Source organism: Chelonia mydas, chromosome 11, assembly GCF_015237465.2.
Source record: "Chelonia mydas isolate rCheMyd1 chromosome 11, rCheMyd1.pri.v2, whole genome shotgun sequence".
NCBI lineage: Eukaryota > Metazoa > Chordata > Testudines > Cheloniidae > Chelonia > Chelonia mydas.
The window spans coordinates 8,462,836-8,475,642 of NC_051251.2; the positions used below are offsets into that span (position 1 = coordinate 8,462,836).

Below are 12,807 nucleotides of genomic sequence, written 5' to 3' on the forward strand. Positions count from 1 at the left end.
CTATCTGGTGACGAATGGGGATTTAATTAATAACTGATTTATTTTACAGAGCCATCCAGATGACCTTGATGTTTTGTTAACATCACTGACGGAGAATCTAATTGACTTTACAGAAACCATGCCTCGGGTAACTGTTTTAAATCCAGTTGCTTAAAGGGAGCCTCCTTCATACATACAGATTTGATTTAACTATTGACTATTTATAAAGGAAAATGTATAGACATGTCATTTGGCATCTGTCCATTGGATTTGTGTCTGATATGTATTAGTAGCATGGTTGCTGGTCTGATAATTCATGTGTGCCTTAGGTTATCACTCTGATCTGTTGGGGCACTATATGGGTGCTCTCCTCATTATGGCTCTGAATCAGAAGTGAGGTCACCTGAATTGGTTACAAGTCTCACAGTTTAGTTTGTAGCATTTTCTGTCCTCCTGAAGAATACTGCACTGCCTATCAGTGCATTCTGGAAAAATCTGGACAGCTGTCCCAAGCACTCAGCAGGGATAGAGTGGACTTGGAAGGCATGCGCCCAAAGCAGCACCCATGTCAGTGTGCTCTGGAGTCTCTTTACTGCACAGAGAGCTGGAGAGGAGGAGGACCTGCCAAACCAGTTGCAGAAAAGGGGTCCGATCCACGCTGCAAAAAACTGGTTACTGGAAGGCAGCTATGTGCTGAAACCTAGTCAGCTGACCGCTGTACTAACCGATTATTAGCCATGTGGTGTGCAGACACAAATCATGTTTAGAGTCAGTCACTGTTACAAGCAGCTTGATTCAAAGCCATAGTGTTGGACGGGCCCTTAGCAATGGTGCAGGCTGACAAGATATAAAAAATGTGACAGTGCTGCTAGCAACAAATTAACTTTTGAGTCAAATTGTTTTGAGGAAATAATGTTTCTAAAGCATTTTGCATTTCACTGAAACTTTTCCAGCATGTTTATTTTCCTTTGGCAGGTGTCTTCGCCGCCCACAATTACACCCAGGTGGATCGTGCCAGTGAGTTATTCAATCATTCTTTTTATTTATTTATAATTCAGAGTGGAGATTTAATGGGATGGTCTCAAAAATAGTTTAGTGTTAAATTTTATACAGGTAGCTATTTTTATGGGATTTTTTTAAATCTAAAAATCCATTGGCACAGATTTTTATTTTTTTTAAAAATCATTCCTCTTTGCTGTTCGAAAGCCATATACAACAGTATTGTGCTGTTGGGATCCAGGCAATGAAACTGACAAGAAACAAAACAAAACTGACTTGCGCAGTTTCATTGTCCAGTCTCAGTGAAGTGAATCAAACAAACACAGGGTGACAACATCAATACACATTTGAAACTCCTTCTGTGTTACTGGCCATGACTAATCATGCTCAGATGTGGGATTATTTCTATTTAAGAAGATAAATTTCATTTTCACAGTCTTCTATTTGAGTTATTTTCTATAAAGTTTCTTTAATGATTTCCATTTGGTTGACACCCCTTCCCTCCCTCCCCCCAAACTCTAGGAACATGTTACTTTCCTCTGACGTGACTTCCAACCAGTTAGGTACTACTGACAAATGTACTTGTCCCCTCACAGCAGTGCTTTTGACCCCAGTTTCCTGTTTCATTCTCCCCAATTCAGAGTGGGCTGGTTTCCAATGGGCCTTTGGGGAATGATGTCGTTTTAGCTCTAAAGGCAGTGAAAGGCAGCACTGAAGCATTGTCACTCCCCGCTGGATCTCCATCATCACAGCAGCCAGCTGAAATTCTTGCAAGGTAAGGGCTCTGTCCCTGCTATCTGAGGCTGCATTGCGTGGAGGTTGGGGAGAATGGTGTCCTGTTCCAATTCCAGCCTGAGTGGTTATGTTCTGTCCGTTCCTGCAGTTGGGTATAGTATGTTTCACTTCCTCTCCTAATCTTCCGTGTACTGTGGGGGTACAGTGGATTCTTTTCACCTTGCAGTGTTTAAGTAATTGCTGTGTATAGTTTGTATATCAGTAGATAGAGCAAGTGACGAAAAGCACTGTATAAAAAACAAACCTTTTTATAAGAAAATATGTTAACAGATAAAGAAAAGGAAGCACAATGAATAATAGAAATGCGGCTATAGACTTCAGAAGTAAATCTGTCCCCATAAAGTCTGCCAAAAACAAAGCAATTTAGTCAGCTGTGTATGAAAAAGAAAAGGAAAAGAACTTGTGAACCCCAGAACCGCACTGGAGCAATATAAAACAACATATCCAGCATGTTTAAAAACCTCAAAGACATCAAGAACAGGCACATCATCATTTACAGGTACAACCTTTGAAACTGATCCCACATTGAAAAAGAGAGATGAAATATCAAATAAGCATAAGAACGGCCATACTGGGTCAGATCAAAGTCCATCTAGCTCAGTATCCTGTGTTCTGACAGTGGCCAATGCCAGGTGCCCCAGAGGGAATGAACAGAACAGGTAATCATCAAGTGATCTATCCCCTGTTGCCCATTCCCAGCTTCTGGCAAACAGAGGCTAGGGACACCATCCCTGCCCATCCTGGCTAATAGCCATTGATGGACCTGTCCTCCACGAATGCATCTAGTTCTATTTTGAACCCTGTTATAGTCTTGGCCTTCACACCATCCTCTGGGCAAGGAGTTCCACAGGTTGAGTGTGCATTGTGTGAAAAAATACTTCCTTTTCTTTGTTTTAAACCTGCTGCCTATTAATTTCATTTGGTGCCCCTACTTCTTGTGTTATGAGGAGGAGTAAATAACACTTACTTATTTACTTTCTCCACACCAGTCATGATTTTATAGATCTCAATCATACCCCCCCTTTAGTCATCTCTTTTCCAAGCTGAAAAGTTCCAGTCTTATTAATCTCTCCTCATAAGGCAGCCGTTCCATACCCCTAATGATTTTTGTTGCTCTTTGCTGAACCTTTTCCAATTCCAATATATCTTTTCTGAGATGGAGCAACCACATCTGCACCAGTATTCAAGATGTGGGCATACCATGGATTTAAATAGAGGCAATATGATATTTTCTGTCTTATTATCTATCCCTTTCTTAATGATTCCCAACATTCTGTTCGCTTTTTTCACGGCCGCTGCACATTGAGTGGATGTTTTCAGAGAACTATCCACCATGACTCCAAGGTCTCTTTCTTGCATGGTAACAGCTAATTTAGACCCCATCATTTTATATGTATAGTTGGGATTATGTTTTCCAATGTGCATTACTTTGCATTTATCAACATTGAATTTCACCTCCCATTTTGTTGCCCAGTCACCCCAGTTTTGAGAGATCCTTCTGTAGCCCTTCGCAGTCTGCCTGGGACTTAACTGTCTTGAGTAGTTTTGTATCATCTGCAAATTTTGCCACCTCACTGTTTACCCCTTTTTCTAGATCATTTATGAATATGTTAAATAGGACTGGGCCCAGTAAAGACCCCTGGGAGACACCACTATTTACCTCTCTCCATTCTGAAAACTGACCATTTATTTCTACCCTGTCTTTTAACCAGTTATCAATCCATGAGGGAACCTTCCCTTTTGTCCCATGACTGCTTACTTTGCTTAAGAGCCTTGGTGAGGGACCTTGTCAAAGGCTTTCTGAAAATCTAAATACACTATGTCCACTGGATCCCCCTTGTCAACATGCTTGTTGACCCCCTCAAAGAATTCTAGTAGATTGGTGAGGCATGATTTTCCTTTACAAAAGCCATGTTGACTATTCCCCAACAAATTATGTTCTTCTATGTGTCTGACAATTTTGTTCTTTACTATCGTTTCAACCAATTTGCCTGCTTCTGGAGTCAGGCTTACTGGCACGTAATTGCCAGGGTCACCTCTGGAGCTCTTTTTAAAAATTGGCATCACATTATCTATCCTCCAGTCATTTAGTACAGAAGCTGATTTAAATGATAGGTTACAGACTACAATTAGTAGTCCTGCGATTTCATATTTGAGTTCCTTCAGAACTCTTGGGTGAATACCATCTGGTCCCGGTGACTTATTGCTGTTTAATTTATCAATTTGTTCCAAAATCTCCTCTAATGACACCTCAATCTGGGCAGTTCCTCAGATTTGTCACCTAAAAAGAATGGCTCAAGTTTGGGAATCTCCCTCACATCCTCAGCCGTGAAGACCGATGCAAAGAATTAATTTAGTTTCTCCGCAATGGCCTTATCGTCCTTGAGTGCTCCTTTAGCATCTCAATCCTCCAGTGGCCCCACTGGTTGTTCAGCAGGCTTCCTGCTTCTGAAAAGGTGTCAGACTCTTGAGACTTCTTGCTCTTTGTCCAGGCTTTAAAAATGTTAGAAGACGTACTGTCAGGACAATTCTGCAACTTCACAGAGGTAATCCCAATATAGTTTTGCTACCTTTTAGCTTCTGTGACATAATGGGTCTTTGCTACTCATAATTTCTATCATTGTTTGGATTTGGAAGACTCAACTGAACGGGTCCATTAAAATGATTGGCAAAAAAAAGCTCATAATAGCGTGCATTCAGAATAAGTGCATTCACAGTCATTATCACCATCCTGGTCAGGTGGTCGGTAATATATCTCTACTGCTATATTTTTATTATTCGAGCATTGAATTACTGTTGATAGAGATTCTATGGTATAGTTTGGTTCATTTAAGATTTAAAAGCATGTTGGAAATTAGAATAAATATAGAGCTCATAATTAGATATTTGGTCAGAACTGTTGCCAGAAATTCTTCAACTGAGTTTAGACAATCTCCAGCCCTTTCCTTCATTTTTTTTCTCCAGTTCACTTTGCAAGCCAATCAAATCTGCTGAACATCATCGCAGTTGTAAAAGCCCCACGCTTTTGATCTTTAAAAAAAGAATTCCTATTTTGCCATTCTGCTCCTGATAATGTCCGCCCACCCATCCTTGAAACTGTTTCGTAATGAAGTGAACGTTTTCCTCTGATCAGAGGTAACGCCGTAAATCAGGAAATGTATTTATTTCTTTAAGCCAAAGAATACTCCTTTGATTCCAAATTAACAACATAACATGTTTTTTTTCCCCTCCATGGAGGAAAAGGACCGAATTAATGCACAAAAAAGTTTGCCTAGAGCACTGATCAGAGATCCCTTCCACATGAAAGAATCTAACAGATACAGTGTTGGACATGTCCATGCCCAGGTTAAAGGAAGAACTAAACTGGGCCCCAATTCTGCCAGCTGTTCTGGGAGGATGTACCCCTGCACCCATACACAGACGGGTGCAGTCTCTGTGTTACGTCCGTTTGTTATGAGATTTATAAACATCTCTCCCTTGCGATGCAGGTGCACATGAAACCTGTGTCTGATATCCTAGGAGTGATGTAGATTAATCGGTTTCAGAATGCAAAAAGATTTCTTCTTTAAATGATTTTGAATCTATATCTCTTTGATCTCCAAATTAACAGTTTGTGGCATTTAAGAATCAAATTTTACCTCTAAGCACTTCGAGATCTAGAGATGTAAAACTCAATACAAGGGCTAAGTATTGTGTATTATTATTGAAATATGCTAATTGCTTGAGGGGGTCTTTGAGGTTTTAACAGCATTCAGAGGAACATCCAAATCAGAAGCATTTGCATTCACTATCAGAATGCTATTACACATTCATTGGCTCAGGGATAAGGGTGGGAGAGGGGTTGACGCAGAGAAATAACCACATCTGTACCTGAGTTATGGATTCATGATAAGAGTGAAAAGTGTCCAAGCGAATTTGGAGTTACTTCATTCCTCTGACACCTTCAGGTGATGTAATAGCTATAATTATTATTGCCCAAAATATAAAAATCAGGCAACCACTAACAGACCCCAAAAGAGGAACTGTACATAAAATGTCTGTCAAGTACAGATGGCAATTATTACAGGGAGCAGCACTGTTACAGGTACTCAGCAGAAACTCCTTGCCTCTATCTCTCAGGCCATTCATTTAAAAAGAGGGTTCTAGCCACGCTCCCCAGATGGAAACATCACTGTAGGCAAAAATCCCGGAGAGAGAGAAAACCTCATAATCGGCCTCAACAGGTGGGTCAGATTTCAGTTTCTGAGGGCAAGGATTTCAGTATCGCTATGCAAACAAGGCCACCAAACCTCCAACACCAAAACCAATGAGCATTCAGTGTTCATGTTTCTCTCCTTGACATGGTTAACTCCTCTGATGTCAGGGAGGGGGCTACTAGCTGGAAGGCAGACAACAGGAGCCATTGGTAGCCATTCCCCCCCATGGATCCCATGCCAGTTGGGTACTTGGAGTAACAGGGCTTTCTGTGACTCTCCGCCTGGGAGTCCCCACTCTGAGTTTCAGCTCAGTGGGTTTTTCTTCTGTTTTGCACTGCACTACCAGTAAAGATGCTGCAACCAGGTCTCAGCTGGCAGTGCTGTTGCTGACGCACAAGGCAAAATCCATTCCAACTTGTCCTTCTGCAGCTGGTCCCTTTTAGAGAAAATAGGAAGCTCTGTTCCTTCTCCCAGTTATAATACAAAGGGAACGCAACCACTGAAAACAGCCAACACAAATCTGGATCTTAGACGTTTGCTGCATTACCACGGAAGCTGCTAACGTTCATTGTTCACTTCTCCTTGAAAGAGAACAATGTGCAACATTGCCTGCTCTCAGACATAAATACAACTCATTAATGTACATGCTCCTAATGGGCAGGTATCTACACCCCAAACATAGGACCTTATTGAAGTTTGTTGGAATCTCAGAGGAGAAGCTTTGGAGACTGAACTGCCCTTCATCCCTAGGGATCCCTCCAGGTCCCAGGTGAGATGCACTGCTGAGGTAGTGTGGAGAAAGCTTGTACTGCTGCTACTTCACCAGCACAGGTGCAGTACAATTGTTAGCCTGTCTCCTTTCACATGCACTTGACTTTCTTTAGATGAAAAAATAGTGTGGGTTAAATTAGCATTAAAATCCTGCGCCCTTCCCTGCAGTCAGATTTGGAGCAGATTTAAACCATTCTAATGTGTGTTGGTCTTGGAAGTCCAGGTGTGCCCAGACATCTTAGTGCTAATTGTTCTTCTCAACCTTCCTCTTGAGCAGCCAAGAATGTAGGCTAGCGACAGACAGCAGACTGTATCCTTTTCTCCTCAGCAGCTGTGAGCTCTTACCGTCCAGTCAGTACCAGCTTTCCATAGAGTTGTTGGGCCACAGCTAAACTCATGGTATTTGCCCTAGTAGTAGCATCCTGCACTCCTCCCAGCAGATTGTTCTGTGGAAGAGTGTATTCACAGGGTCTTTGCTTTGCTTTCCTCTCTTTAGCCCCGTCACGGAGGATCCTGCGATAAGGCCGAAATGTTTACTCACCACTGAACTCTGAGAGGAGGTGCTTCCAATCTGCTGAAAACTCAAACCTTCTAGCATCTTCAGGGAGCCCTTTGGAAGGACCTACCTGGGATTAAGCTCTTGCTGGATGTGGCCACAAACAACCAGCTGCTTTGCTGAGAATCTGGAGGGAAACTTTCACCTTTATTGCAGTTCAGCTAGAACTATAGTATAAACTAGGACATAAAGCTCCAAGGATGCACGAGCTTCTCTCTCAGGAGAGATGAAACACACACTGGAACTAGTTCTGGGCATGAATAACGAAATCTAGGAATGTTCCATCCTCATTCGACTTAGTCTCTTTACCTTTTACTGCTTCGTAGATGGAAAGTGTTCACTCTGATATCAGCCCACTAGCTTTGTGAAAAGTCGTGGCCCAGAGCTTCATAACTTGACTCTTGGAGAAATGAGAAGAACTTCTAGGGCCACCTGCTGGTTATGAATATAAACGGTGACTAATAGTGATCATGGTAATTTTATACAATCAAGGCCATTCTTTTCTGTGTGAATGTCCCTTCTCTGTTTTCCTTTGTACCAACATGGACAAGCCTTCTTGGCCTTAACCCTCTTTGTAGTCTTTGTACCTTCTCTTTACAGCACCTGGAAAGAACTGAAATCCAGCCCATGGGTGCCCATTTACCTCAGTAACTGGATTTAAGCTGCTCTTCGTAGCCAGAGAAAGGAAACATTCTTCTGCCAAACAGCTTAGCATTCCAAGAGAAAGGTAGGGAGGTCCCATATTTTTCCCCAGACATCTTAATTTCCTAGAAGACTTAACAAATATGTTTAGATGTATTTTAAGCCATAGATATGCATCCTAGTGTGGATGCTGAAGCGAGACCTAAGGATGAAGGGCATGAACACCGGGACTCTCCAAAGGCTGGTCTCTGTTATATTTTTTAGGGCTAGGAGGGACTTTTCACTGTTGATCTTGGATCTGTCGGTGTTTCGAGCTGCTGTTATTTAGGAACACTCAACTAGCTGGTTAGTGGCACAAGCATACAAACAGAACAGTTAATATCCTGCCTGTATTCAGTTCCAAACTTCAATATCAGGTGTGGGTGGGAGTGAGAGTGGAAAGAGGTCAGCTGGGGACAGAAAGAAGATCAAGGGTCAAATGTCTCCTAATGGCAGTTCACCCATTTGTGCAAGAGTGGTGACCAGACTACACACTGCAAAGTGCTGACCTTCCTGTACTAATGGTGAAAGTGTTTGCTACCACATACTAAGGAGGATTAGGATACGGACAGTAAGTCATAGGGTCTCCAGGAGAAACCACACAAATGAGCATTTAGATACTATGGTGATGAGTGCTATAGAAAACTTTTAACAGAAGGTCAAAGGAAGGAGAAAAATGGGAGCCCAATTGGACAATAATTTGATGTCCTTTATCATGACCCTGTCCGAACAGGAATGCATGGCTGAAATAGCAAGGAGGGTAGGTTTCTGTTTCTGACTGGGGCCAGAGGCGCGTCTCTGCATAGTGCTGTATTTTATAAATATTTACATGCAGATAGCTCATGTTGGTGGAAACACTTTTAAAGAAAATTCTTAAACTTTTGCCCAGTTTCACTCCTGCTCGCTTAAAATCTGCACATTTCTAAATGTGGAAAATAAAAACTGGACTAAAGCACTGTGGTGGTGGATGAGAATGGGTTAGTTTGGGGTTGATTTTTCCCTCAACATAACAGAGTTTGCTGCTGCTGAATGTGGCTGATTCTGTCAGGGGCTGCTGTAGTACCTTTGTCTGCAAGATGCTTATTGAGAGTGATCTTGTTCATTGTACATGGCCCACGGTCACTCCTCAGTCTCTTCTTCCCTCTCTCCCCCTCCCCCCCCAAAAAAGGCCTTACGTAGGGAAGAATAGAAAATGTAACTAGCGTTGGGGCTTGGAAGACCAGCCTGTAACTATGTGTGGACAGTGGTTCCTGGGTACTGCTACAGGAACCAGTGCTAGTGATTTGTGGCTGGTACTCCAGGTTTTCCCACGCTCTCTGTGCACTGATTGTGAGAGGAATTGAGCAGCCCGAGTCCTCACTGACTCCAGCACTTCTCATCCTCAAAGCTGAACTTCTGTCGTAGGCCTGATGTGGTGGTTCTGCTCGCTCCCCATTCAACTGTATCCAGTGTAGTAGAGCTCTGGATTGTTTACTCTTCAAGTCCAAGCTTTGTGGCAGGTTCGGAGGGATATGGCTTCCTGGTTCATATCTTAGCCTGGGTTAGTACATTTGCCCAAAAAGGTTGCTGCAGCAATGGGAAGCTACAGGTGCAGGAACAAAGCCATTACTGTGATGGAGAAACTTGGCACTTCCTGTTAACCTGTTTGCTCAGCAGCATCACCTGCCAGAGAGATTTGTTGGTTTTGTGAACAGACAGATGACAGTAAAATTTTAATGTAAATCAAGTTTGTTGGTTGATACAGCAGGTTGAGGTGAACTGTGCACTAGCCTCAGTAGCCTCTTAACAAAATAAAATAATTAAGCATAGTGCATAGTATGTGCAATCCCTCCCCCCTCCTCTTCCCAGTGACCATCTGTGTCCAATAAATTATACATGGTGGTGAAAATATTGTGCCCCTAATATCTAAACAGTTTAATCCTGAATTAATTAGTGTGATCTTTTTAATGCCTTAGAAGTATGGCCAGGATTTTTCCAAAGTAACTAGTGATTTTAGATGCCTGGATTTTTGGTGCTCAGCTTCAGATATTTGGGATGAAATCTTGGCCCCCTCAAAGTCAATGGCAAAACTCCTAATGACTTAAAGGGGGACAAGGATTTTACCACTAATTTTCAGAGGGTGAGTGCTCCCCACTTGCTGAAAATGAGGGCCTTTTAAATGTCAAGTTGGGCACACACAATTGCTAGTCACTTGGAAAACTGTGACCTGTAAATCCTGTTCTGTTCCACTGATGATCTGACGCTTTTAGTTTTGTTTCACTAAAATGTTATTTACAAAATGGCAGATATAAGTGCAGTAGCCTTCATTGGCTGTTGAATCATATTGTAACATTACAGAAGACCCATATTTACCAAAACAAAGAAAAATACAGGAACCGTGACACCTATAGAGTATCAATTACTGCCTTTTGTCCACTCAGAAGGGGGCATTTCTTACCATTTCCTGTTTTCTACTGGTTGTATAGAAGGCCCAGCTAGCCTGTAAAATGTTGCCCATTGGCATTTAGTTATTTTAACTTGAGTGCTTCATCTATAATATTCTGCCGTCCAGGTTTTGAATTTGTTGTTGGGACATTTGATGACATTGTTGAACAGTTACAAAGTACAGCAAAACAGCCCTTTTAAAATAAGAAAAGCGTGAGAAGTAGGCAACGTGTGCCACTCACTATGGGGTGTTCAAATAGGGAAAAACCCAACTCTCAGAAGCAAGGATTTAATCTCCATTTGAATTACAAAACCATCACCCCACTTTTTACTGATGCTTATTCCAGTTTATAGTAATTAAATGTTGCATTTCACTTCTTCCTCTTTTACTATGTTGGTGTTTAGTTTCTAGATATGAAAAGGATTAGTAAAATACTTTCTTATGTCTGGAATTAAAATGTGACTATTGTAAACACATTGCAGAAGGGTGGCTGGGCCACTTGACCACCTTGATCATGGAAATGTAAATAGAAACTAATTTACCTTATTAACCTCAAGGAAGTGATGGCTCTTAAAGCTCTAGCACCGATCTCATCTGAGGAGCCTCACAGCAGCAGGTTGGAGAGGCTAAACTCCTCGAGTAATAATTTCCATTGAAATGCTTATGTAATAAATGCCATAGCTACTTACATCATATGTTCAGTTATGCCATATACATGTGGCATCAGAATTAGAGTGCAGGATCTTGGAGACCAAAACCACGGGCCTCTTTACCACTTTAATTAAAGGAATATGGCTCTGCTAGTAAGTAAGACCGGCAGTATAAAGCAGTACACCTCTACCCCGATATAACACAAATTCGGATATAACACGGAAAAGCAGCTCTCCGGGGGGTGGGGAGGGACAGCTGCGCTCTCCAGTGGATCAAAGCAAGTTCGATATAACGCGGTAAGATTTTTTGGCTCCCGAGGACAGCGTTGTGTCGGGGTAGAGGTGTACTCACACATTAGCCAGTTACATACGTAAGTTTGAATTTCTTCAAATTTGAGCATTAGCCTATGTAGCACAGTAGGACTTTATTTTGGACTGTTTTCTGAACAAATAACTTTGAAGGGAAAAACTTGCTGCTCCAGAAAAGAGACTCTGTGGAAAGAAATCCAAATTTGAACTGGGCTATTATCCAAACCTCTTCTTTTCAGTCTTGTTCTCCTTCCCAATCTCTCCCCTACCCCACACCTCACTTTTTGTCTTCAGCACATTCCTGCCTCTTGCAGGAGATGCTGTACAACGTGATCATCCTTCCCCTTCAGAAGCAGCATGGGGCTATATTGTCAAGTACTAAACATGTGCTGCTAGAAACCAAACCTCCGGGAGGTTAGGGCATTCACCTAGCAGCTGTCTCTCTTGACTAACATTTAAAGCTCAACTGTCAGCCCAACACCTTGTCATGTGAGATGTCTTATCAGAACTTCCTGGATTAGCAGCAAACTCTGTTAGCAGTACGCTCTGTCACACCCATGGCTTTTCACAAATAGCTGGACAATAGTAAATTTTTATTTAAAAAATCTTTGTCGTTAATGATGCAAGTGTAACCCAGTTTAACACAGAGTAGCAAAGAGCATGGGTTGCACAAGACGACTCATCAGACGCATGTTTAAAAATGTCTGTAACAGAGCAGCCATTTGAAGATGTGAAAAGCTGGGAGATACATTATGGTCTGCTAAGCTCTGGGAGTTGTTTTCTGGCCCAGAGAAGTCCTCATTCTACCTGAATCTTTCTTCGGACTCTAGAAATAATTGAAGGCCCCCCTACTCAAATGCGTTAAAATTAAATGACTTTTATAAGCACACTAGGTTTTTATGGTTAGACAGCGAAATCCAGGCAGTTTGAAGAGTCTGCATTTGAGACCTGTGATCTGGAGCACTCGGCATTAGCATCTGACACTAGGCATCAGGATATTCGCCTTCAGCTTAAGTGCTGAAGCACCATGGACCTGTTTGCGGTAGGGAGCAGGTATTGTACAATGCGGGAGGAAGGTAGGAATCTTCTGTGACATTCCCAGCCATTTTACTTTCTGGCTGAGCACTTCGCTTCTCTCGTTTCCTCCTACACACACTACTAATTATCCTTAACTGGACAAACTTATTTCAAAGTATGTAAGAATGTTTTTTAGCTAGACAGTTTTGTTAAAAATCACACTAGCTACTGTATTTTTACGTTTTATATGTAAAGCTGGACAATAGCTCAGCGTATAATTTATTTGTTTGGTTTTTTATAAAGTTCACCCTCCTGCTTCACGACGATAGCCAATGTATAAACTGTATTAGAGGCACTGCACTGAGCTTTGTATTGAGTCTGTACATGGGAACAAGAACTGTGATTTGTAGTCCACTCAGAATCAATCGT

At 41.9% G+C, this 12,807-nt stretch overlaps 1 protein-coding gene across 1 annotated transcript in view; it reads left to right on the forward strand.

Annotated features, from left to right (window-relative positions):
- LOC119567426 (band 4.1-like protein 5) overlaps positions 1-12,807 on the forward strand; it is a 54,902-nt gene that overhangs the window by 30,205 nt on the left and 11,890 nt on the right. The window contains exons 7-9 of the mRNA XM_043524931.1: positions 50-127; positions 955-996; positions 1,620-1,753. Coding sequence (XP_043380866.1) covers positions 50-127; positions 955-996; positions 1,620-1,753 — 254 coding nt within the window. The remainder of the gene's footprint in view (positions 1-49; positions 128-954; positions 997-1,619; positions 1,754-12,807) is intronic.